Source organism: Halichoerus grypus, chromosome X, assembly GCF_964656455.1.
Source record: "Halichoerus grypus chromosome X, mHalGry1.hap1.1, whole genome shotgun sequence".
NCBI lineage: Eukaryota > Metazoa > Chordata > Mammalia > Carnivora > Phocidae > Halichoerus > Halichoerus grypus.
In genome coordinates this window covers 45,725,395-45,753,007 of record NC_135727.1, presented here as the reverse complement: position 1 = coordinate 45,753,007, position 27,613 = coordinate 45,725,395, and the positions used below count along the sequence as shown (strand labels likewise).

Below are 27,613 nucleotides of genomic sequence, written 5' to 3'. Positions count from 1 at the left end.
AATAATTTTATGTATGCTTTTTATATAAAAGCAAAATGCTTCTCCAGTACACATCTGGAAAGATGCCACACCGCATTAACTGAAGAAATGGCAATCTGGAGATGTTGTAATAAGTAAGTGAAAAAATCAATTTGCAGAAAATTATTTATGTGATTGCAAATTTTTAAAAGTGTGTATCTATAACCACATAACTACACAAATATTTTCAGGTAGGTGTACACATTACCTAAAGAGAAACACCTCTGGAAAATGTGCTCCAATCTATTTACATTGGATATCTTGGATATCTGCGAGTTGGGGTGAGGGGATCATACAGACGGAAGGTGCAGAATGATTTCATTTTCTAAGTATACGTTTTTAATGTTTAGCATTTTGCGATTAGGCAAATTTGTTGAGAGAAACACTTGAAAACATCTAATAGCCAATTCACAAGAAAAGTTCACCTATACTTACCATGTTATGAAAATGTTCACACGATACTGTTTAATTAGCAAATATAAACTTCAGCTTTCGACTTGACAGTTTATCTGTGTGTGTGTGTGTGTGTGTGTGTGTGTTTCTGTCTTACACTTCCCTTACCCCCAAATGTTCACACTCTCATGTGCAGAGTTTTCTTCACCTCTCTCAGGGACTGAATTTTCTCTCTCGGGGCATGGAGATCCAGGAAGGGATTGTGGCCAAAGAGTAGAAAATTCCAGAAAGTAGTGGAAAATTCCAGAAAGTTCTGGCTAATGCACTGGAGCCCAGGCGCCTCCCTCCTTCTTTCTGCCTTGCAAAGCCCTCTGGTCTGAAGCTTTCAGAGCTACAGTTCTGTCTCTGACCACTAAGGGGCATCTACCTATACTGACTACGTTTTTTGGTAAAGGAAAAGGCATGATTTGTTTCATTCTACTCTCATTACAGTGACCCACCAAACTCTGTTTGCTATTTCCTTTTTAGTTTCCAGGTCTGCTGTGTGTGTGTGTGTGCGTGTGTGTGTGTGTGTGTGTGTGTGTGTGTCTGTGTGTGTCTGTGTGTGTGTTTGTGTGTGTTGTTTATGTTTTATTTTTGTTTTTGTTTTTTTGGTGGGGGAGGGTTTGTTTGTTTGCTATTATCTCTCTGGAATGAGTTGGAGATAATGGCAGCCGTGTGATTATTTTCAGAACATTCTTTTATTTTGCTCTAACTTAAGAAAAAAAAAATCCGACATATTGCAGCAAGAATTTAGTTAGGCTACATATGCATGGACATGTCACCGCCATTCCATGGAACTCAGTTGCAGTCTCTGTTTCTCCAGGTATCATCTGAATGACTCCAAACAAGCTCCAGCACCTCGTTAAGCTGCAGCAAACTTGCAAAGCTGGTGACTGTGATATCAGAGCCCCCTTGTGAGGAATCCAGGACAGAGCAGATGCAATGTAGCAAATCCAAAGCCTGGCCTATAGCTGGCACTCAGAGTTCTCTGGGTTTGCAGAATGAGGGAACAAGATGTATTGCAGTGGATACAGAGCCTGGCATACAGAGTTCCTTGTGTTTGTGGCTGCAAGTACCTGGGTCCCACCCCTCGTGATTCTAATTGGCCTTGTCTGCAGGGCTGATTCAGTTGGAAACAATTCCCTGGTAGGCTGGTAACAAATTCAGGGGACAGGAATTATATGAAGTAAAGCCTCCTCTGGAGGCAGCCAAGGCTCTCTTCTCCATGCCTTTGAGGAAGGGATTTCCTGTAAGGATTCCGTCTTGTTTGTGTGACGCTGACAAAGTGGTTTGTGGCCTGCTCTCACCTTCCTCAGCAGCTGTCCCTGATCATCTCCAAACCTCCAGCTCCAGACCTCACGGATTCTCTTCACAAGCAACCTGCGAGGACACTGGTGACGGGCCACTGCCTTCGGTCCACACCATGCGTGAGTTGGTCAGCATGAGGCCTTGGTCTCAGATCCCCAGAGGGTGTGAGGGGTTCTGGGTCCCTTCCCCCACCCCACCCCACCGGACACCCAGCCAACCCCCGTTTAGAGGAGGGGTGGAGAGGGCCCAGGCTGACTATTCTCCACTCTCTTGAGGAAATGGGCCAAGTGAGCCCTGACATTCCCATCCTGGTTCCACATGGAAAACCTCCTCTCCTATGGAAGTGGTCATGGCTGAGGTGAATTTCTTTTCACTGGTTGAGGGGATAGACCTGACTTATGTGGTCCTCACAGGTCCAGCCTTTGGAGAGTGGGGAGGGTCTCCTAGGTTGACGGGGGTGTGAGGCAAAGGGGAGGGGGGTTGGTTTAGATTAACATTCTTTGGATGCCTACTAGAGGTGGGGGAGGGGCAGAGAACCCACCATTACCCTTGACTCTGACATCAACTATTTAGGGTAGATTGTATTACCCCCAGGGACGATTCTTGAGGTTTGCCTTATAGCCCAGCATATGACCGATTCTGGAATGTTCCACGTGTAGTGTTTATGTGCACTGTTCCATGCCAATTAAGTAAATTTGTTAATTTACTTAATTCTCATTTTAAAATCTCCACCTAGTGGAATTTATGTCTGCCATTTTATGTGTCACTCAAGGAGGTGTGTTGCCACATTGTAATCGTGAATTTATCCATTTCTCCTTTTACTGTCATTGTTCGCTTTGCACATTTTGGCTCTGTGTTAAGACATGCACACCAATTTAGAATTTTGTATTAATGGCTTCTTTTTGCATTGAACCTTTTATCACAACGAAATCTCCTTTTCTCTAGTAATGTTATTTTTTTCTTGAAAGAATACCTTTCCCTTTAGTAATATGGGTATACCAGCTTTCAGTCGGTTAGTGTGTAAATGGTACACATTTTGCCAAGTTTTAATTTATTTTCAAATTTTCTAAATCATTAAATTTTGCATGTTTCTCCTTTAAGCAGCATTTGATGGAATGTTTTCTTTCCAGTCTCATAATATCTGTCTTTCTATGTGGAATAGCCAGTCTGAAACTTTTAATGTAAATATAGATATAACTTGGTTTCTGTATACCATATTAACTGCACATTTATTTCTGCCTGTTGTAAGGCCCTTTTCCTCTCCTTTCCTTGAAATGATTTAATATTTTCTTTTAGAGGGAGAGAGGGGTGGGGAGGGGCAGGGGGAGAGGGAGTGGGAGAGAGAGAGAGAGAATGGCTTGATCTCACACACCTGAGAACATGACCTGAGCCGAAAACAAGAGTCAGATCCTTGGGGTGCCTGGGTGGCTCAGTCAGTTAAGTGGCAACTCTTGATTTCGGCTCAGGTCGTGATCTCGGGGTCATGACTTCGGGATTGTGAGATAGAGCCCCGAGTTGGGCTCTTTGCTCAGCGTGGAGTCTGCTTGAGATTATCTCCCTCTCCCTCTGTCTCCCACTCTGCCCCTCCCTTCCCCCCTCCTCCGTGTCTCTCTCTCTCTCTCTCTCTCTCCCTCAAATAAATAGATATATAAAATCTTAAAAAAAAGTTTGGACACTTAACCGACTAAGTCACCCAGGCGCCCCTAATATATATATATTTTTTTAGTATTAGATTGTTACCTCATTTGGCTGGACAGTTAAACATTCTTTAGCCATTCTTGTAGCGTTTACCCTTAAGACTATAATGTACTTTTTTTTTTGCCTTTTCATGGTCTTATGTAAATTACTTCTTTAAAGCTCTTCAGACAGAGAAGGAACTTTGGAACACTTTGATTCCACTCACACCCTCCCAATGTATTGCCATGAATTTTAATTCTATGTATATTTAAACCCCTAGAAGACATTAGCATCCTGGTGCTATATAGTCAATACTCATTTAGACTGGCCTACATATTCACAAATGCCGTTAGTCTTTCTTTCCTGCATCTTTGTGCCTCCATCTGGGATCGTGTTTCTTCTGCCTGAAGAAGAACCTTTAATATTTCTTTTAGTTTGAGTCTTCTGGTCACAAATTTCCCCAGTTTTGCTACATTAACATCACTGTGAAATGTACATCTTTTCTTTAGGAATGTTTTTCCTTAAAGCATACTTTGTCTCCTATTAGTATTGTTATACTGACTTGATTATCCTGTTACTTTGGGAAAGTTCTCAAGCAAGATCGCTTCAAATGCCACTTCTCCACGTTTCCCTCTCCTTCATTCCGGGACTCAAATGGAGCATGTGTTAGATATGCTCACTACATCTCCCTTAATTCTCTCCCTCTCTCTTTTCGTATTCTCCATATTATGTCTCTCCAGGCTTTTCTGGATATTGTCATCAGACCTAACTTTCGCTTCTCTAATTCTTTCTTCAGGCGGGAACTCACCTTTGACCCTTGAACCATAACACCAAACTTTCAGGGTGGATTTTGTTATCCCCCTAGGGCAGAGGAGGGAACTGTGAGTTAGAGATGACAGGCAACTTGTCCCAGGTCACCCAGCCTGAAAAGGGCAGAGCAAGGGCTAACGTCACAGATTAAACCCTAGGCCCAAACCCTTTCCTCTGTGCTCGTTTTCTTCTTGGCTGCACGTGCTCCCCACCTCTCATCTCCCAGGAAATGCAACCACAGTGAAGTTTTTCAACCTTTTTGGCACTGTGCTCTATTTCATTTTAGATGATAAAGTCAGTGATATTTCTTCATTAGCCATGATATTTCCCCAGAACCGTTTGTGGTGTTGGGACCACTGACGCGTTGTTCTCAATTTCAGGGCATAATGATGTAGGTAAGCTCTTACAAAGAAGAACAAGATGCTGGGGTATTTACCGAAGGAGATATAGCAACTGGTCTGAACAAGTCAGTTCTGGCATTCAACCTTCATCCCACCAGCAACAAGATGGAGATCCGGCAACAAATGGCGCTCACATGAGCACCCAAGTGAGATAGTAAGTGACCAGTCAGCATAGCTGAAATGTACCAGCCAGTGGAATACATAGCCCTGTAGCTGAATGTGTCATTCTCTTCTCCAACCTGGAAGAGTGAAGAATGATAGAATCAGGTTAATGGTTGAGCAAACTTTATTGTACCCTGGTATCAGTGGGCAAACGTGTAATGGAAGACTTTCTGAGCACGTGTGGACTACTTCCTTCTCTCCACTTCCCCACAGTGCTCCCTATGCCGTTTCACCGTGTCATCGGAGAGGCAATTTTCAGAAACAAGACCAAACCCAAGCTAACATGGAGGGAGAGCAAAAGCCTCCAGAGAGAAGAATGCAGCGGGAGAGGCAGGATGAGACCGTGGGGAAATGGTTCAAGATCATTGTGAGTGCCCCTGCAAAATGGACCTAATAAGTAGAAGAAGGTGAACAGAGGGAATTGTGTTGGACTCATGTAGAGACGCTACGTACTTTTCTGGGGGCAGAGGAGTGGGTAATCGGTCTTTTTATTACTAGCATCATTACATTTGTAGCATTACATATGTTAACATCCTAGTTAACATCCTAGATCAAGTAAGGGCAGACTCAGAGGAGCAATATAAAGGGAACAGACTGACTACAGGGAGAATCAGGTAAGTTGTCTAAGAGCAGAGGAAACTACAGCCAAGGAGATGGAGCAACTCCACACTGGAAGGCTCAGTTTAGCTCTAGCTGAGTGTGGGAGGAGGTTGTGTCTCTGGGGTCCCTGTTGGAGAAGCAGGCTAAGGCATCCTGCCCTGAGCTAGTATCACTTGGAACTTTAAAAAAGGAAGTACGTGTTAAACATCTTAAGTCGATTATTTGAAAAAAAGTGTTTGAATTGAAGGAAAAGTTATTTAGTAAATCCATGTCTGGCACAAGAGTTTGCAATAATGGATAATGTCCTATCATAAGAAATTATTTTAAAGCCCCCCCCCCAAAAAAAAGGTATGAAAGGAAGACATGGTTGGGTCTTATCTTAACCTTGGAATCCATTGTGTCAATCTCTTCCCCCATCTCTGGCTCCTAGATTCCATTCGGCATCAAATATGATAAGAAGTGGCTACTGGATCTGATTCAGGGACAATGCAGTGTCCCCTTCACCCCAGTGGAGGTAAGAGAAAACAGCAAAGCAGATGAGAAGAAACAGGGCAGATGAGCAGTGGCTCGGGTCTCATATTCTCTTTCTCTTGCTATTCTCCCTATAGTTTCACTATGAGAGAATGCAGGCCCAGTTCTTTGTTGAGAATGCCAACGTTGCCTTTGCATTGAAGAGTGTCAACGGCAAGATCTGGGATGAGGCTAATGAAAGGGTGTGTGTCAAGGAAGTGACTGGGGCCAGTTAGGGGCAAGAGGGCAGGACAGGGGCAAGGTCTTGTGTCAGATTTCCTGGTACTTGACCCAGCCCCTCTTGTGTTCCCTACAGATCTCTATCTTTATCTACCCCTCTGATGCACCCCACTCTGTGCACAAAGAGCTGAAGTCAGAAAAGGTGGAGCAGACAAAGGTAATGCAGACTCAAGAGTAGCTGTGCATCCGCATCCAGGCCCACATTTCCTTCCCACACCTATTGCCCCCCCATCTCCACCTCAAACTCAGAGCCACTGACCCCATCTCTAACTCTGCTGCTGACCATGAACAAATGATATGTAGTCTCCCAGCAATCTCTTAACATCCAGAGGGTCCTCTTTGCCCCTGGTATGCCTACAGCAGTAATTCTGGGGCAGCTGAGGGCAGAGGGGCCTGTCTGGGAAGGAGACTTAGGGATGGTAACGTGGGGAGGGGTTGGTGCTGGGGCTCTGCCAGCCGGGCCTCTCGCAGCCTTCCGATTCCCTCCTCTCGGCTTCTCGGAGACTTGATCACCCATGATATTGAAATGGTACCAAATCCTAGGAACAGCATGGCTGCCTCCCTGCAGACCCATGAAAAGAGCATGCCCGAGGTGAGGACTCAGTCCCAGTGCTGAGACTGATGCTGAAGGTGGGAGAGATTAGGTAGAAGAGGCAGATTGGTCTCAGATATCCCCTGTTGCGGTCCTCACTCTAACTTTTTCTTCATCATAGCTTTTGCCCTCGAGCCCGAGCACCAAGACCCCCTGCCAGCTGGATGGCTTGTCCAACACTCTGCGGAATGCCGCCAGCATCGAGAGCTTGACCCTCTCCAACAGTGAGGTGAGGTGTGGTACCCAGATCCTGCTTTGAAAGGAAGTTGGGAGTGCTCACGGGATGGTGACAAGAGTCAGGGGAGTGGATTTGTTGGAGAAGGGAAGGACCGGGGCTGCAGGGTCATCCTGGCCATCTCTCTCTGCTCCACGTGTTTCCTCCCCATAATTATAGGTGAAGTCTGCAGGGGAGTCGGACGAGGGCAAAAGTCTGCAGCCAGAAGAGATGAGTGCCGATAGAAGCCCCCTGTGCACCACCTTCCCTGATAAATCAACCAACATAAGGTCAGTTGTACACTGTGTCACCCCGTGGGACTCTGAACTATGCCTGACGGTGCCTGTTTGGAGGAGGCAGCAGCTCTGTTCCTTTGGGGGGACCAGAGACCCTATGCTCTCTTCTCTGTGTCCCTCGCCTGTGCTTAGACATCTCCTTCCCTTCCTCTGACCTGCTCACCAGTTTGTCTGGTCTGAGGTCCGTTTGCAGGTTGTCTGCACCCAGCCTTCTCTAGCGTGCCAACCCCAAAGTGTGATCTACGAAGCAGGGCTCCCCTTCCTCACTAGGACCAGAGTGACCACCTTGAGCCTGGTGCTGGTGCCCTGGACTGAGAGGGGCCCTCCAGCCCAGGGCCTCATGCTGAGACGGGCCTTTCTGCCTCCCTGCCGAGACAGGGCTTCCCTCCCTTGTTCTGAGAGGGACCCTCTTTTCCTTGAACCAAATGTATCCCCCCTCCAGTTCCAGGCTGCCTTGGTGGCTTTCCTGCCCCATGCTGAGGGCCGAGGTCCTGGGGGACTGCCATCATGACATCCGTTCCTCTGACCCCCTGCCAGGAGCTGGGCCCTCCTTGGGAGAAACCAGGGTTCCCTGAGTCAGGGGGCCGGAAGTGGGTGACTGCCAGTGAGCAGAGGGCTTCCTGAGGCAGGAATGGAAGGCAGAGGGCAGAGGTGCTTGAGAGGACAGAAGGACAGGCCTCTCAGAGGCACTGCCCCCTCCCCTCCCTCCGCATGTCACATCATCCAGACTGGTCCTTCAGAGGAGCCCTGGGTAGCCCGACATGCGTATAATCCCTCAGGCAAGGAACCAACTGGGACAGGCACAGGTGCACTGGGGTCATCAGGAGGGAAGGTGGTGATCATAAGAGGGGACCACAGACCCCCAGCTCCATGCTGACCTGGGGCTTGACCCTCTACTCCCTCTGGGGTAGGTCTCCTGCCCCCGTGGCTGCTTCGTTCCCCATGCCTGGCTCAGACTGAGCTCACACAAGTGACAAAGTTTCAACCAGCGTGCAATGGGCCCCCAGCCCAACACCTGCATGTTTTCCATTCCTACGTCGGATGCCAGGGCCAGCCAGGGCAGATGAAGGAAGGGACTGCAGGCAGAGAGCCATTTCCCCTTTCTCCTCTCTTCCTCCCTGACCCCCACCACCATGGTAGAGCTTCTTTCCCTTCCCTTTGTTTTGCTTTCTCTCCCTCTTTTGTCTCTACTCCCCTCTCCCTTCCTACCTTCAACCCCTCTTCTGTCTTCATCCCCCTCCCTCTCCCCCCCTGCCTCCTGGTTCCTGCCTCACTCACCTCCTTGCCCCAGCATCCCGGGCCACCCCTGGGGGGTGTCATGGTCCTGCAGCATGCTGGACCCCTAGTGAGGTAGCAGAGCCCTGGGCTTCCACCTCATTCCCTCTTCTCTCTGGAGCCTTTGGTGGGGACCTGAAGGAAGGAAGGGAGGCAGGAAGGAGAAGGCAGCCCTGGAGCCTGGGCTCCAAATGTTGCTTCTGGTGGCACTGGACACGGGAGTCAGGACAGTCTAGGTGGGATCCACCCAGGGGGAAAGAGAGGGAAGAGGGGGTGGGGTGGAGGAATGGAATCAGAGAGAGGAGGGGGAAGAGAGTGTGTGCTTTCCCTCTAGGTCCATCCACAAGGGAGGTGCCAAGGGCCCTGGAAGCCTAGGACAGTGCAGTGTAGGTGGGACGTACTGGGCTGTGTGTCAGGTGTAAGTGTGCTTGCTCCCATGATGAAGGACACCTGCAAAGTTTCACTGACTTTTCTGTTTTGTCTGGATTTCTGCAGCTCCATCCTGGAATTGTTTCCCAAGTTACTAAGCCTGGTAGGTGTATTCCTCGATCATTGACTCCTCTGCTGGCGCTGATGCTGCCCCAAACCTGCCCTGAAGCCATTTAGGTCTTGCAGAAGTTACAATTTTCATGACCCTTCAATCTCATGGAGGTCCAGATCCATGTGGGAACCCAACAAGGGCTCCAGATCGCCTTCAACCACGTTCTCCAGGGGCATCAGGGACCCCAAGACAGTGATCCCAAATGTAGTCTTGCCCATGTAATTTCCAGGGCCCTTTTGCACCTGGCCTCTGACCCTCACCCTCTCCGGGGCCCATCCTTTCCCTGATTGTTCAGCACCAACTCCTGGTCCACACTGCCCACTCCCTCTTCCTTTCCCCAGGACAGCCAGGAGTCACCTTCACCAACCAGTATCGGTATTGCAGCCCACAAGAGGTTACCAACCTGCAAGGTGAGGAGGGCGGATCAAGCCGGGTTTTGGGTGGTGCGTGAGGAGGGGTTATCGGCCGTGGTGCTGAGGACTGTTGTGATTTCAGGGAAGCTTCTTTGGATCTGATGCACTGAAGAGTCTAGTCCTGCAATTCCTGCAGCAGTAAGTACTCCTGGGAATCTGGGGAAAGGGATGGCTAGGATGGGTGAGGTCACCCAAGCTCAGGACTGCTGACTGGGTCTCGAAATCTCATTTGGGATCCACACCACAGAGATAGACTGTCCTCATTGCTCTCCCACAGGTACTACTTGATCTACGACTCTGGAGACCGTCAGGGTCTCTTCGGTGCCTACCACAATGAGGCCTGCTTCTCCCTGGCCATTCCCTTCAACCCCGAGGAGTCAACCCCGTGAGTAGCAAAGCTCCGACTCTGCTCCTGGGCCCTGTGGCTCCCCAGTGGATACAGGGCAGCTCCTGGAAACACCCACACTGGCCAGACCACCACCTCCTGTTCCTCTTTCTCTCCTAGAAGCAGCTTGTGCGAATACTTCAAGGAAAGCAGGAATATGAAGAAGCTCAAGGACCCCTGTGCGTGTGTGATGGGGAAGACTGGGCAGGGAAAGAGGTGTGAAGTGGTAATTATAGGGCCTAGGGTGTGGCAACTGCTGACCTTTGCTTGTTTCTCCTCCCCCCATAGCCCTGCGTGTTCAGCTGCTGAAGCATACAAAATGTGACATCATGCGCTCCCTCTGTGTGCTGCCCAAAACTCAGCATGACCTCAACTCCTTCATGGTGGACGTGTGGTTCCAGACGGTGAGCACCGGCTTCCTCCCTCGGGCAGCCCCAGAAAGCCACGGGTGGGTAGGAAGTTTAGGTGACTTAGCACCTGGGCCCTTCCCTTTCAGGAGACGATGCTCTGCTTCTCTGTCAACGGGGTGTTCAAGGAAGGTGCGTGTGTGTAGAACCTCCTCCCCAGATGCTCCTCTGCTCTCTCCCTGCTGGCTGGGCTCCCTCTCAGAACTCTCCCAGCTTCCCTGGTGCCTTCCCTTCTCTTCCTATGCCCGTTATGTTCTCCCATTTCCACGCTCCCCTCAAATCATCCTGGTCTGAACTAGGTCTATGCCGGTCTGCCCCACATAGCTTGGGCATTAGGGACACAGTCTGTGGAGTTGGACAGCTCTCACCCTAGATCTTTACTCTGTGACCTTGGGCTCTTAACCTGTAAGTTTCTTCATTTGCTAATGGACCTAATGATGTCCATCTCTTGAGCAGCTGTGAAAAATGCATCAAATGCACTTCTGAAGTGGTTTCCACTGGTCCCAGCACATGGTAGTGTTCCTGTCACTGGGAACAGATTGCTTTCCCCATTCGGAACACCCTGACTCCCCACAGAAAAACTGTCCCCTTCAGCATGAATATCAAGTCAGACCCTGGCTGGGGAATGCTGTGTGAGTATGTAAAGCATGTGGAATGCTAAAGGGGTATTGTTGTTTGTTGCTCGTTGTTGAAGTGGAAGGCACGTCTCAGGATTCTGTTCGTGCCTTCACCCGGACATTCATCGCTACCCCTGTCAGCAGTTACAGGTGAGTGCTTTGTTATGGGTGGAACACCCAGTTCAGTATGAGTTCAGGGGTATGGGAATGGGGAGGTACAGGCTTCGGGGTGTTCTCAATATTGTGAAAAGCCAACAGGTACAACCAAGGAATCATGTCTCCTAGTGATTAAGAGCATCGGCTCTGGAATCAGATTATCGGTTCTTTCCCTGATCCCAACACTCACTAGTTTTGTGACCTTTGTCAAGTCACATGATCTCTTTGTGACCCAGTGACTTCCTCTGAAAACGGAGATTAGACTCTCCTCGGCAGTGTAAATATGGGTGTAAAATTGTCTGTGGTTTGGGGATAAACCTATAAATGTAGTGAAATTGGTTAGACAGTCTCTCCAAAGGTTGGCTCTGTGAAAGGTGAAGGAAAAGTAGAGGTACCAGCCAAGGAACCTGGGTGGCAGGCACAGTAAGGGTATGGAAAGAACCTGGTTGCTGAGTGGCAGTGGAAGCAGGATCGTTGTTGGGGTGTGGGGTTGTCTATCTGTCCAGTTTCTAAGGTCCCATTTTTTCCTTCAGTCTATGCATCGTGAATGATGATCTGTTTGTGAAGGACGCCAACCCCAAGGAGACCCAGAGCACATTCTCTATCCCAGTGTTCACACCCTCCTGCAGCTCCTGGCCCACCCTTTGCCAGAAGCAGCAGGGAATGGGGCAGACTTTCTCCACCCAGTCTGGGATGAATCTCCAGTGGTCTCAGAAGTGAGTGCTGGGGGTACATGGGGATAGGAGGGAGCTGGGAGTAACCAAGATTGAATCATGTCAACTTGCAGGTAACTTGTTTTGCTTATTTAGTTCACTCATCATCAACCCTGAACATTATCCTTTCATTACTTATAAGCTAAGCAGTTTATTTATTTATTTACTTACTTACTTACTTACTTACTTATTTTTAGCTAGCTTGTTTTTTAAAACAGTTGTTCATTGCTTTCCTAAATCCATGGACCTGCACATTTATTGACAGACATTTTGGTTTCAGGAATTTTTCCCAGTACACACTGTGCCACAGGGCTCATTCCACTGCCTCAGTTGTGATAAATGTAGTGGCGTGTTTCTTTTGCACGGATTGGGAAATGGTACTGTGCAATCAGATTGTCTCCGGCTTTAGCTTTAATGGATGTCACCTGTGCTTTCTCCACCCTAGGTAACTTCACGACAGCCAATGGGACTACATTGGTTCTCACATGGCCCAAGGTGAGGTTCAGGAATTCAGGCCAAATGAGCCGAAACTGGGTGGCCTGGGGAGGAAACTCAGGGCTCCTGGCTCTGCTGATCTCCCAACTCCCTCTCTTCACTTCCTCCAGGCCAAGCACATGATTCCAGAGGAGACCCTCACCCAGACTCATCCAGGATCCTGAGAACACAGCCCTGACAAGAAACTGTTTTTTGTAGTCATCTTCATCATCTTTGCTGTCTATTTTCTCTAGCCTGAGTTAATCTCTGACTGAGCGGGAGGTTTGCTGGGAGCTGGGAAGCCAACGTTTAACTGACACTAATCTGCTCAAAGACCAACTGCGTATTTTCCCACCCGGGATCCCTGATTCTCTTCTTAATAAATAGTGGCATTGCGTGTTATGTTGAATCTCTGCAAAATCCATTCAAGGCCTGTATTTTGATCACTGGTCTACAGAGAAAGAAAAGGAGATCCAAAGAGGGTCAGTGACTCTTGGAGAACAGTAGGGTAGAGACTCAAATACTAGACCTCTCTTTAAAGCCCAGGCTCTGTGTGTGCCCCATGGCTGTGTGGCTACCAGGGTGGGGGATGTTCTCTTATTCTGTTATACCTGGGGATAGTGTTCTGTGCCCCTAGTGTATTAGTCAAGTATTTTTAGGCAGAGAACAGTATTCTTTCTTAGCCATACAAATCTATTCAAATTTAAAAGCAATCCATTTAGGGAAAAACAGCATTAAAGAGCCCAAGAGAACCTGGGAAGAATAAATTGCCATCATATATAACTTATATTGTATTAATATCCTTGACATATAAAGGAATCACTAGAAAGAGGGAAACAAGTATCAATCAAGAATTGTTATTAAAATCAATAGGAATACCCAAGATATGCATGAAATCCATCCAACCATAATAACCTACAAGAACACAACTGCAAATATTTAGACGTGGTACTAAATGAGAAAGTAAAGCTGACCTGGAGGCTGGTGTTCTCTGTCCCCAGTGTTCTAGTCAGATATTTTTATACATAGAATAGTATTACCTTCTTAGCCATATACATCTATTGAAAAGCAACCTGTTTGAAGAAAAGCAACATTAAAAAGCACATGAAAATCTTGGGATAAAAAATTGTCTTCATGTATAACTGATATAAATATCCTTGATATATTAAAAAAAATCAGTAGATCAGATACTGAGATCAACCTAAAATTCTTATTAAAAGTATATAATAATGCCCCAAAAGTCTATGAAAGTCTATCCAAACATAATAATAATAAAAACACATTTGCAAACTTTGAGATAAGATACTAAATGAGAAAAGAAAGCTAAAGACTTTTATTTCCAGGAAAAAAATATATATATTGTGTGTGTGGGTTTGTGTGTGTGTGTGTGTGCATACTGATACACTGTATAGGATGTGTAGAAAACTCATTAATTATAAAAGTGCATGTGTCAGGTAAAAATATTTGGAAAAGACATAACCTCTTAGAAGCAGGATTTTTTTTTTTCTTTAGGTCAGAGAAACCCCCCCCCCCCCCGCCCTCTGGTGTGTAAGGTACCTATTGGGGTCTGGAGGAGATGGAGAATTATTGATATGAGGAAGGCCCCTCAGAGTCAGTTCTGGAAGGCGTTCACAGGTGGACCCTCCCTTGAGGCCTAGGAGCATAGTGGAAGGAGGGGGTTCAAATGTAGGGGCAGACCTTGTGTGCCTTCATGAGCAGATAAGTAAACAGCCTTTCAGACCTACGCCTCCTGAGCAGCCTCTAGGTTGCTACTGTCTATGGTTGAGAACTAGGAATGCTTCCCTAATTACTTCCATGTCTATTGCAATCCTTATTCTCCATCCTGTTTATAAAACACATAACTACTCAATCAAAATCGGGCAGGTCTGAGGCCACAGGAAATTACTCAGAATAGGAAAGGCAAAAGCAATCCCAAGGTTCCCAGCCTGGTGTCTGCTGGGACACCTGCCACCTGCTAGGACACCTGCTGGATGGGAACCTGCCATCCTAGCTCTGATGTTTTTTGCCTTACAAGGGTCCTGCTCAGATGTTTATCTTCTATGCACCCAATGAAGCTTTGGGTTAAGGATCAAGATCATAACCCATTTCCTTTTGTTTCATGTGCTTTTGTGACCCTAGTTTTTTTAACTTTTTTGTCATCCATTCTCTCTGTATCAGCAGAAAGACTGCCCTCCTATGTCATCACTGGGTGTTCTGTAAGCCAAAGCTTAATTTTATATGTAATGGGGACTTATGAAGATTTCTGAATGGGTGTAGTGACAAAATCATCTTCCTTTTGAATGCCAGTGACAAATATATATTAACAATATAAATATTATAAATATGTATATGTATACATATATATTTCCATACCTAATCTTACCAATTAATAACTATCCTTTTTAAAAAAAATTACTAAAAGAGAAATTTCCGTAGTAATTTTAACAATGAGGGTGTTATGCTCAAATTTTTTGAAAACACACTTGCTTTTGAAAATGCAAATTTGTTCCAGTTCTATTGAGTTTATCTGAGAGAAACACTAGATAAAAGAGGATAATTAGACCCAACTGAACCAAGCCACAAACCTCAAATATCTACCAGCTCCCTCAGTCCACAGTAAGTGTTATCAGCCACACCCATCCACATTTGATGTTAGCATTTTCTGTGTGATTCAGTTAGCTTTCTTTCCACCACTTGATATCTCTTCTGTGTATGCTCTGATCAATGAACATGGTATGTCTCATCATGTATTTAGATTTCATCATTATTTTGTAGTTTTCAGCATACAAGTCCTATAAAGGTTTCTTAAAATTACACCTAAATATTTTTGAGTGATTGCAAATGACATGGTGCTTTTAGGTTCAAATTAGAATGTCTGTGTGTTCATTGCTACTTTATAGACATGCAATTGGTTTGTCCATTTATCTTGTATCTTATTACCTTGTTAAACTCACTTACTAGTTTTAAGAAGTGTGTGTGTGTGTGTGTGTGTGTGTGTGTGTGTGTGTTTTCCTTGGGATTTTCTACATAGACAATTATGTCATCTGCAAATAAGGAGATCTTTTTTTCTTCCTCTCAAATCTGTATGTCGTTTACTTCCACTTTTTAAATTTCTTTCTTTCTTCTTTCTTTCTTTCTTTCTTTCTTTCTTTCTTTCTTTCTTTCTTTCTTTCTTTCTTTCTTTCTTTCTTTCTTTCTTTCTTTCTTTCTTTCTTTCTTTCTTTCTTTCTTTCTTTCTTTCTTTCTTTCTTCTTTCTTCTTTCTTTCTTTCTTTCCTTCTTCTTTCTCTCTTTCTTTCCCTCTCTTTTGCCCATTGCCCCTGCTGGAACTTCCACACCATGTTCAATAGAAGCAGTGAGAGTGTACATTTTTCCTTTTTCTCCAGATATTATTAGGTAGGAAACCATTCAGTCTAGCATCATTAAATATAATTTTGCTGTAGGTTTTTTTGTAGATGCTCTTTATTAAGTTGAAGAAGTTTGCCTTTATTTCACAAAGAGAAAATCAATTAGAGCTAATAAGTGAATTTAGCAATGTTGCAGGCTACAATATCAAAATTTTAAAAAATGCATTTCTCTGCATCATCACAGAACAATCTGAAAATGAAATTAGGAAGATAATTTCAAATACAGTAGCATCAAAGAGAATAAAACACATGAATAAATTTAACTGGGAAAACGCAAAACTTATATTCTGAAAACCACAAAGCATCATTGAAAGAAATCAAGACCTACTTAAATGGAAAGATGGAGGAGGAGGCAAGATGGCGGAAGAATAGGGGACCTCCTTTCATCTGGTCCCTTGAATTTAGCTAGATAACTATCAAATCATTCTGAACACCCACGAATTCAACCTGAGATGTAAGAAAAAAAAAATCTGGAACTCTACAAGTAGAAAAGTGACCACTTTCTGCAAGGTAGGAGGTGCAGAGGAGTGAATCTGAGGGGATATATCAGAAGATAAACAGTGGGGGGAGGGAGCCTCAGTAAGCTGGCTACCAGAAAGTGACATAGCCCAAGAGGGCAAAATCAGAACCCTTAGAAATCTGCTCCAGTGAGAGACATCCCTGACTGAAAGGAGCTCGGGTGGTGAAAAGGGGCAAATTTCTAGATGGGACTGTGTGGTCTCAGGATCCCTGGAGTCACAGAAATAACCGGGGTGCCTGGGCCAGTAGAGTTCCCAAGCATTGGAACAGGGAAAGTGGTTAGGGTCAGTGAGCCCAGGAGGGGGCTCTCAGCTCGGTTTGCCATAAACTGCGAGCAGAGGCTCGATAGGGTGACTGCTCTCCGTGTGGGGACCGTGCAAATGACAGGAACTCAGAGCGCCTGCGCCTTCCCATGGGAGGGGCAGAGTGGGTGCGTGCAGACTCCAGGGACGGCTCTCAGTGCCTGAACCCTGCAATAAGCAGGAATGCGGTGGCCGTCCGCCCCCCCGCCAGGGGCTGAGTGGGTGCATGCATGGCGGGGCAACAGCTCTCAGGGTGAGAACCTTGTAAAGGACAGTAGTGGACAACCCTCTGCTCACCCCCTGGAGGGACAGAGCGGGTGTGCGCAGGATTCGGAGTCCGCTCTCTGTTGCCAGGGCCCTACAATGTGCAGGACCCTCCTCCTTTCCCCCAGGAGGATCAGTGTGGATGCACACTGTAGGAGTCTGCAGAGTTTGGCACACACAAAAGTGAAGACCATTTATCCCTGAGGGTTTACTGAAGAGAGGGGATAGGGATCTTTCGGCTCTGGGGCTGGAGATGAGGCACGGCCATTTTTATTTTGATCCTCTAAAGAAGCCCGGAGAGCCTTCCAAGAACAAAAGCCACACAGAGGACCAGCTTACACTGAGCCTGGCCCCCTGGCAAGGGGTGGAGCAACTCCACCCAAGCAAAGACACCTGAGAAGCAGCGTGACAGGCCCCTCCCCCAGAAGACCAACTGGAGGAATAGGTGCACAGCAAGTTTATGGACCACACAAGACTGTAAAACTCCAGCGCTGGGGGAAAATAGTATAAACCCCTAGTCAGACTCATGGAAAAGAAAAGAGAAAGGACCCAAATTAATAAAATCATGAATGAAAGGGGAGAGATCATGACCAACACCAAGGAAATACAAACAATTTTAAGAACATATTATGAGCAACTATATGCCAAGAAATTAGGCAATCTGGAAGAAATGGATGCATTCCTAGAGACCTATAAACTACCAAAACGGAAACAGGAAGGAACAGAAGATCTTAACAGACCCATAACCAGCAAGTAAATTGAAGCATTAATCAAAAACCTCCCCAAAAACAAGAGTCCAGGGCCAGATGGCTTCCCAGGGGGAATTCTAACAAACATTTAAAGAAGAAATAATACCTATTCTACTGAAGCTGTTTCAAAAAATAGAAATGGAAGGGAAACCTTCCAAACTCGCTCTATGAGGCCAGCATTATCTTGTTCCCCAAACCAGACAAAGGCCCCACCAAAAAGGAGAATTACAGACCAATATCCCTGATGAACATGGATGCCAAAATACTCACCAAGATACTAGCCAATAGGATCCAACAGTACATTAAAAGGATTATTCACCAGGACCAAGTGGGATTTATTCCTGGACTGCAAGGGCGGTTCAACATCCACAAATCAATCAACGTGATACATCCCATTAATAAACGAAAGGACAAGAATCATATGATCCTCTCAACAGATGCAGAAAAAGCATTTGACAAAATACAACATCCTTTCTTGATTAAAACTCTCCACAGTGTAGGGATAGAGGGAACATACCTCAATATCATAAAAACCATTAACAGAAAGCCCACGGCGAATGTCGTTCTCAATGGGGAAAAACTGAGAGCTTTTCCCCTAAGGTCAAGAGCACAAGGATGCCCACTCTCACCACTGTTGTTGAACATAGTACTAGAAGTCCTAGCCTCAGCAATCAAACAACAAAAGGAAATAAAAGGCATTCAAACTGGCAAAGAAGAAGTCAAACTCTCACTCTTCACAGATGATATGATACTTTATGTGGAAAATCCAAAAGACTCTACCCCAAAATTGCTAGAACTCAAACAGCAATTCAGCAAGGTGGCAAGATACAAAATCAATGCACAGATCAGTTGCATTTCTATACACTGACAATGTGACTGAAGAAAGAGAAATTAAGGAATCGATGCCATTTAAAATTGCACCAAAAGCCATAAAATACCTAGGAATAAACCTAACCAGAGAGGTAAAAGATCTGTACTCTAAAAACTACAGGACACTTATGAAAGAAATTGAGGAAGACACAAAAAGATGGAAAAATATTCCATGCTCTTGGATTGGAAGAATAAATATTTTTAAAATGTCTATGCTACCCAGAGCAATCTACACATTCAATGCAATCCCTATCAAAATACCATCGAAATTTTTCCCAGAGCTGGAACAAATAATCCTAAAGTTTGTACAGAACCAGAAAAGACCCCAAATAGTCAGAGGGATGTTGAAAAAGAAAGCCAATGCTGGCAGCATCACAATTCCTGACTTTAAAGTATATTACAAAGTTGTGATCGTCAAGACAGCATAGTACTGGCACAAAAACAGACACATAGATCAATGGAACAAAAAAGAGAATCCAGAAATGGACCCTCAACTCTATGGTCAACTAATCTTTGACAAAGCAAGAAAGACTATCCAATGGAAAAGAACAGTCTCTTGGATAAATGGTGCTGGGAAAATTGGACAGCCACATCAGAAGAATGAAACTGGACCATTCTTTTACGCCATACACAAAGATAAATTCAAAATGGATGAAAGACCTAAATGTGAGACAGGAATCCATCAAAATCCTAGAGGAGAAACACAGGCAGCAACCTCTTCAACCTGGGCCGCAGCAACTTCTTGCTAGACACGTCTCCAAACGCAAAGGAAGCAAAAGCAAAACCGAACTATTGGGACTTCATCAAGATAAAAAGCTTCTGCACAGCAAAGGAAGCAGTCAATAAAACTAAAAGGCAACCTGTGGAATGCGAGAAGATATTTGCAAATGACATGTCAGATAAAGGGCTAGTATCCAGAATCTATAAAGAACTTATCAAACTCAACACCCCAAAAAACAAATAATCCAGTCAAGAAATGGGCAGAAGACATGAACAAACAATTTCTCCAAAGAACACATACAAATGGCTAAGACACGTGAAAAAATGCTCAACATTACCTGGCATCAGGGAAATACAAATCAAAACCACAATGAGATTCCACCTCACACCAGTCAGAATGGCTAAAAATAACAAGACAGGAAAAAAGGAATGTTGGTGAGAATGTGGAGAAAGGGGAACCCTCTTACACTATTTATTGGTGGGAATGCAAGCTGATACAGCCACTCTGGAAAACAGTATGGAGGTTCCTCAAAAAGTTAAAAATAGAGCTACCCTACGACCCAGCAATTGCACTACTAGGTATTCACCCCAAAGATACAGATGTGGTGAAATGAAGGGGTACCTGCACCCCAGTGTTCATAGCAGCAATGTCCACAATAGCCAAACCATGGAAGGAGCCGAGATGTCCTTCAATAGATGAATGGATAAAGAAGATGTTATTTTATATATATATGTATCTCACTCCTTCTTAATCCACTCATTTATCCATGGACACTGGGGCTGCTTCCATAATCTGGCTACTGTAAATAATGCTGCAATAAAAATAGGAGTGCATGTATCCCTTTGAATTAGTGTTTTTGTATTCTTTGTGTAAATACCCAGTAGTGCGGTTGCTGAATCATAGGGTAGTTCTATTTTTAACTTTCTGAGGAACCTCCATATTGTTTTTTACCGTGGCTGCACCAGTTTGCACCCCCACCAGCAGTGCAGGAGGGTTCCTTTTTCTCCACATCCTCACCAACACTTGTCATTTCTTGTGCTTTTTATTTTAACCATTCCGACAGGTTTCAGGTGGTATCTCATTGTGGTTTTGATTTGCATTTCCCTGATGGTAAGTGGTGATGAGCATCTTCTCATGTGTCTGTTAGCCATCTGGATGTCTTCTTTGGAGAAATGTCTGTTCGTGTCTTCTGCCCATTTTTAATTGGGTTATTTGGGACTTTTTGGTGTTGAGTTGTATAAGTTCTTTATATATTTTGGATACCAAGCTTTGATCAGATATGTCATTTGCAAATATCTTCTCCCATTCAGTAGGCTGTCTTTTAGTTTTGTTGGTTGTTTCCTATGCTGTTCAGAAGCTTTTTATTTTGATGTAGTCCCAATAGTCAATTTTGCTTTTGTTTCCCTTGCCTCAGGAGACCTATCTAAGAAAGATGTTGTTATGGCCAATGTCAGAGAAATTATTACCTGTGCTCTCTTCTAGAAGTTTTATGGTTTCCAGTCTCACATTTAAATCCTTCATCCATTTTGAGTTTATTTTTGTGTATGGTGTACGAAAGGGGTCCAGTTTTCCCAACACCATTTGTTGAAGAGACTGTCTTTTTCCCACTGGGTATTTTTTCTTCCTTTGTCAAAGATTAATTGACCATATAATGGTGGGTTTATTTTTGGACTTTCTATTGTGTTCTATTGATCTATGCATCTATATTTGTGCCGGTACCATACTCTTTTGATTACTGCAGCTTATTAATATAACTTGAAGTCTGGAATTGTGATAGCCCCATTTTTTTTTTCTTTTTCAAGATTGCTTTTGCTATTCAGGGTCTTTTGTGATTTCATACAAATTCTAGGATTGTTTGTTCGATTTCTGTGAAAAATGCTGTTTGTATTTTGATAAGGATTACACTAAATGTGGATTGCTTTGGGTAGTATAGACATTTTAACAATATTTGTTCTTCCAATCCATGAGCATGGAATGCCTTTCCATTTGTTTGTGTTGTCTTCAATTCCTTTCATCAGTGTTTTATAGATTGCAGAGTACAGGTCTTTCACCTTTTTGGTTAAGTTTATTCCTATGCATTTTATTCTTTTTGGTGCAATTGTAAATGGGATTGTTTTCTTAATTTCTCTTTCTGCTGCTTCGTTATTAGTGTATGGAAATACAACAGATTTCTATATGTTGATTTTGTATCCTGTGAATTTACTTAATTCATTTATCAGTTTTAGTAGTTTTTCAGTGGACTCGGTAAGGTTTTCTATATACAGTATCACGTTATCTGCAAAGAGTGGAAGTTTGATTACTTCCTTGCTGTTTTGGACGCCTTGTTGATGTTGTTGTTGTTGTTGTTGTTGTTGTTGTTGTTGTCTGATTTTTGTGCCTAGGACTTCCAGAACTATGTTGAATAACAGCAGTAAGAGTGGACATCCTTGTCTTATTCCTGACCTTAGGGGAAAAGCTCTCAGTTTTTGCCCATTGAGGATGATATTAGCTGTAGGTTTTTCATATGCGGCCTTTATTATGTTCAGGTAGGTTCCCTCTAACAGTAGGCTGTCTTTTAGTTTTGTTGATTCTTTCCTTTGCTGTGCAGAAGCTTTTTATTTTGATGTAGTCCCAAGAGTTTATTTTCGCTTTTGTTTCCCTGCCTTAGGAGACATATCTAGAAGAATGTTGCTATGGCTGATGTCAGAGAAATTACTGCCTGTATTGTTGTGGAATTCTTAAGCCTTTATTTCTTCTCTGGTTCTTACAACCCCCCAGGCTGGTTGCCAAAACTCTCTTTTGTTTTCCATAAGGTGGCACTATAGTTCAAGTTTGTGTTTCCTCCTCTGCCCAGAGATCCTGGTCTGCTTTTTGGAAGCATTCTGTTTATTGGAGCTTTCTCTTACCACTGCACTTGGGAGTGCACACTGGGAGCCTGACCAACAGTAGGGGAGGTGTGGGTTTGGCCCTCAGGGTGTTGGGAGTGCCTGCAGGCCCACTGTGGGGGATCCTGTAGTGAAGTTCTCCCGGGGGCTTGTGGGCCAACTTCCTGCTAAAGTCCTGTGCGTAGTCAGCAAGTATCATGTCCCTTTAATGCCCCTTGATATTCTTATCTGCCTCTTCCCAGTATCTTCTGCCCCTACCCTCACTCAAGTCGTGGAAGTCCTGCCTTAGTACTCTGGTGCTGCTGGAGAGCAATGAGTTTGTCCAGCAGCATCCAAGAAAGCTGAGGTAGCCAAGCACTCATTCACTTTCTCCTTTTACTGCGTGAGAGGTCACTGCCAGCTAGTTCAGCATCATGCTGTTTTGCCTTGGATGGGCAGCACTGGCAAAGTTCCTCTTACCCTCTTCAGTGCATCCAGACTCATATTTTTTTGTTGTTGTTCCAACAGAGAGGTGGACTCTCTACTCAGGTACATGTATTTGTGGATGGATTTCTAATTAGTTGTCAAAAAGGGGGGACCAAAAGGAAGGACATCTTATGCTGCCATCATGCTGATGTTTGGTTCTACAAGTATTCATTCTTTGAAAGTCCTGAAAACACATCTTTTGAAGTTATACTATAATTTATTGAATCAATCCCTAGTAGATATACTTTAATTTTTTCAAACCTTGTTTATTATCAACATTGCACCAATAACACCTTATGCATATAGTCTCCCATAAAACATGTGCCAATATATACTCCCACTTACACTGAATATATCACAATATTTGACTTATGCTCTGATGAACACAAGACATAATCATTTCTAAATACCTAAACATGCAGAAATGTAGATAGAAATACATAAGAGACACAAATGTACTCATCAACCGATTTATAACCTATTGGCATTTTATCATGTGTGATCTAGATTTTTTTATTAAATATTATGAATATGCCTCAATCCATCTTGCTTTTCTTTCATTCCATTCTCTCCCCAGAGGCAACTGCACTTTAAGCCTTATGTGCCCTTATGTATGTTTTTATACTTTTATAGATATTTTTATGGCCATAAGTAATATACAACATTACTTTTAGAGACTTAAGAACGGTTGAGAATGGTCCTATAAGAAATGTTTGCTTTTGAAACACACTTTTCTTACATGATATTATGCTTCGTTTTTCATACATATTGATATATGGAGTTACAGGCTTTTTATTTTATTTTTTATTAAAGGTTTATTTACTTACTTTAGAGAGACAGAGTGCATGAGCAGGGGGAGGGGCAGAGGGAGAGAGGGAGGGGAAGCAGACTCCCCACTGAGCGGGGAGCCCTAGAGGGGGCTTGATATCAGGACCCTGAGATCATGACCTGAGCCAAAACCGAGAGTCAGACACTTAACCAACTGAGCCACCCAGGTGCCCCTATAGGTCTTTTATTTTAACTGAAGCATTGTGTTCCATTGTATAAATGCACCACAATCTGTTTGTTTTCTTATAGATGGGAATGCAAGGGTTTTTTTTATGTCTGTTTGTTGTTATTATTTTTACCTTTATTTTTCATAATTATTTTTGTTTTGTACAGTATTAGAATGAATGGATATCATTGTTCCTAGTTCTTTCCCTCCCTGTGCCAACAAATGTTTCAATATTTTATCAATCCTGTCTGGCCAAGGTTTTCTCAAATCTGCCCTTACATAACAATCATTCAAGGTGTTTGCTAAACAAACAGAATCCCAGTTCCATGTCCTCAAATTTCTAATTCACCAGGTCAGTTAAGGGGTCTAGAAGCTTGTATTTTTCAGTAGTGCCTCAAGCATTTCCAAAGATCAGGCAAAGTCTGGGAAGCTCCTCTTTGATCAGTTAACAAGAAATCATCTCATTAAATTCTTAAGTGGCTTTTCTTTAATTTTTAGTTCAACTTCTGTTCTTTTATATCTCCATTGTCTTTAATGATTAGGTTAAAAATTTAAAAATACAGACATGCATAATGTAGCAAATTTGATAAACATCCCTATTCATTTTTACTATGCAAATACATACACAGAAGACAACTTTAATTACCCAAGGAGAAATACAATAATCATTTAGAATGGTAAATAACTTCTTCTTCTTCTTTTTTTTTTTTTTTTAAAGTAGCTCCATGCCCAGCGTGGAGCCCAATGGGAGGCTTGAACTTGCAACCCTGAGATCAAGACCTAAGCTGAGATCAAGAGTCTGACACACACCCAACTGAGCCACCCAGGCACCCCTGGAATGGTAAATCACTTCTAAGTAAAGTATCCCTTATACAAGAAACCATTCTTCCCTAACCACGTAACCCTTACGTGATAGATAAGAATTGTCCTAATGCTGAAAGTTTTATTGCTGTTCTTTTCATGGTCATTAAAGACTTTTTGTTGCATTTGTTTCAAATCAAAACATTTTTCAGTACGATAACACAAGTCACAGAACAATAGTGCTTGTGAAAATTACTGATGTTTTAAAATATGTAACTGTTAAAAAAGATATGTGACAGTTAATGTAACATATCCAGTTCAGAGCTTGATAAGATTTTTTTTTAAAAGAACTTTGTTCCTCCTCTACAAAAGCCAGTTCATCTTGATAATGTCAGAAATAATTATTTTTAAAAATTCCAGTTGAGACAGAAACCAACATGAGTGGGATAGTTTCCCTAAGTCTTAAATAAAACGCAAAAGATTGTCTGCTTTATTTATACCTCCATCACACAGAATCACACAGAAGTTATATGTATATATAGAAACATTTCATTCCTTTTACGGTCCATAAAATTCCAGTGTATTGGTGTACCAAAAGCTGTTAAACGACAAGTGTGGTTGATGCCTCACACAGAAGGTTGCTTCACCCACAAAGCACCAACATAGCTCCTGTTGAAAAACGCTGCAAATTTTGGATTCTTACCAAAATTTCACCATCACCAAATCACTTCCATGAAGCTCTGTGAATGTCACTCGCTCTCCAGAAAGACTGTGAAATTTAGATTCTCATATGTAGTGTATTATAAATAATGCCCGCACTTTCACTAACAGTTATTTAAAAATGCAATATGGCAAATATATATACATGTGCAATAAAGTACAAAGACTAATTTTACAGACACCAAAGTACTCATTACCTAAATTTACCACCTTCTGATATTTAGCATTCTTTCCTGGCAGTTCTCACACCACCTGCTTCAGAGCAACATACTAGAAGGGGGGGAAATCGGAGGGGGAGAAGAACCATGAGAGACGATGGACTCTGAAAAACAAACTGAGGGTTCTAGAGGGGAGGGGGGTGGGAGGATGGGTTAGCCTGGTGATGGGTATTGAGGAGGGCACGTTCTGCATGGAGCACTGGGTGTTATACACAAACAATGAATCATGGAACACTATATCTAAAACTAATGATGTAATGTATGGGGATTAACATAACAATAAAAAAATTAAAAAAAAAAGAAGGACAAGTGGCATGCTGTGGGTGAACAGAGCACGGGGTGGTACCTTCAAATGGTGAGATGGGATTGCCAGTGAAGCATCAAGAAGGAGGTGCCATTTGAGCTGAGAAAGGATAAATAGTCAAGGAAAGTTCTCCAAGGGGCCATTCCAGGTCTGATCCATGGTACAGATGAAAGAATGTGCAAAGGTATACTTGGTGGTTACATAGATAATCCAGTATTGCTTCAGTGTAAGACACTTGGATGGATAAATTGAGAAATTATGGAAAGATAGGGCCAGCCAAGTCTCTGAGAGCCTCAAACACTGTGGCCACAGAATCAGGATACTTCCCTATAGGTTGTTTGTTTCCAAACCTGACTGAGCATCAGAACTTCTGTATTTTTGTTTGCTTGTTTGTTGTTTAATTTTGGTGTTGGGGATAGGTAAGGGGGAACAAACATCAAGATCTGAGCTGGACTCCTCCAAGTTAACTTCTTAACCTACCATTAGGCCTGGACAATCAATGCTTGTAGTTTTTGTCTCGAGATGATTAACTCTGTCTTTCAAACTTAGGATCTAAATGTGAGAGGATCTACAAGTTTCACCTGAAATCTCCACAGATGTATGCTGAAGATGCACACCATTAACACAAGGAAGTTTCCACTCACTCTGTAAAATAAAAATCCTTAGCCAAACCCTTAATCTCAGAAACATAGGGTATCAGGGCTGTACAGGGCCTGAGTCCAACAGCATTAGTTTTCATAAACACCACCATATAACCACCACCCCAATCCAGACACAGAACATTATCAGTACCCCACAGGGCTCTTCCGTGTCCTCCTCCAAGCCATTACTACCACTGCCTCTATGCAAAGTTCACTACTATTCTGATTGCTAATGTCATAGATTAGCTTGCCTGTTTTTGATCTTTACAAAAAGGAAATCATACAGTATTGAACTCCTTTATGTCTGGCTTCTTTAGGTCTGTTAGACTTATTCAAATTATCACATTTTGCAATAGTTTATTTTCCTTGCTCTACAGTAGTCCATTCTTTGACTTTGCCAAATTAATTTACCCATTCTTGTTGGTGGGCATTAGGTTGTTTTCAGCCTTGGGTTATTATGAATGATGCTGCTATGAACATTTTTCTGCATATATTTTTGGTGCACAAAAATTATTTGTCATTGAAAATATACCTATGGGTGTAGTTGGTAGGCTATCAGATGTGTGCAAGTTCAGCCCTAGTAGATACTAACTGGTTAACGAAGTGCTTGTATCAGTTCATACCCTATCAGCAGTGTAGAGTTCCACCTACTTCGCATCCACATCAACAGTTGGTTTTGTTAGTTAGTTTTAATTTCAGCCATTGCTGAGGACATTGTATTACGGTTTTAGTTTGGATTTTCCCAATGAACAATGATGTTGAGCAGCATTTTTATATGCTAAGTAGCCATTTGGATAGAGTAAGATTATACCTTTTTTTCTCACAGCATACGCAGTATGATTCAATTTGGCCAAAAACTTATATGCAATTTATGTATGTGTGCATTTATATGCATATATATAAAGAATATGGACCTAACTCTTAGTAGTGGCAATATTGGTTGAGCACTTGCTCCATGCCAGACACACTTCTAAAGTGCCTCATTTATATAAACTCATTCAATCCTTACAAAAGCCTTATAGGGTCCATTTTTTTCAAGCCAATGAAGAAAGCAAAATGCAGAAATATTGATATCACACCTACTTATTATACTAGTTGTCAGTGGTTAGTGGGAATCCCTGATTATCGCACTTTCTTCTTTATACGTGATTGAAATATACACACTACCAGCATCCCCAGAAGACTCCTTCTACATGTAAAGGGGTGAATATGTTATCTTCCCGGTGGTTACTAAAATTCCTTTTATGACTGGGTCGTAAAGATGTCATCTGAGATGAGTGAAGAGATAAATGGTCCTGGGTCATTTGGTAAAGTATTTAGAAAAGAGCAAAGTTGTATACTAAAGCACCTGCAGTGTAGTTCCATTTAATTTTTTATCATATGTGTAATACATACATATGTGTATTTATTCACATATATAGAAAAATAATGCAACTGAATAATAGTCAAAGATAATGATAATAACTATTGAAGCATTTTCTCCTTGCCAATCACATACACACGTATATAATATTTAATGTAGTTATCTATA

The 27,613-nt window shown here is 43.2% G+C and overlaps 1 protein-coding gene across 1 annotated transcript; it reads left to right on the top strand.

Moving 5' to 3' along the window:
* Positions 1-1,876: 1,876 nt before the first annotated feature.
* LOC144380382 (nuclear RNA export factor 3-like) lies at positions 1,877-26,064 on the top strand. The gene is given in 20 exon segments (XM_078064017.1): positions 1,877-1,880; positions 4,629-4,803; positions 5,025-5,178; positions 5,842-5,925; positions 6,020-6,124; positions 6,238-6,349; positions 6,465-6,509; positions 6,665-6,753; positions 7,148-7,257; positions 9,034-9,070; positions 9,421-9,489; positions 9,575-9,630; positions 9,770-9,877; positions 9,998-10,056; positions 10,166-10,281; positions 10,374-10,416; positions 10,979-11,051; positions 11,591-11,773; positions 12,216-12,265; positions 25,991-26,064. Coding segments are annotated over 20 exon segments (1,746 nt in total).
* The last annotated feature ends 1,549 nt before the right edge of the window (positions 26,065-27,613 follow it).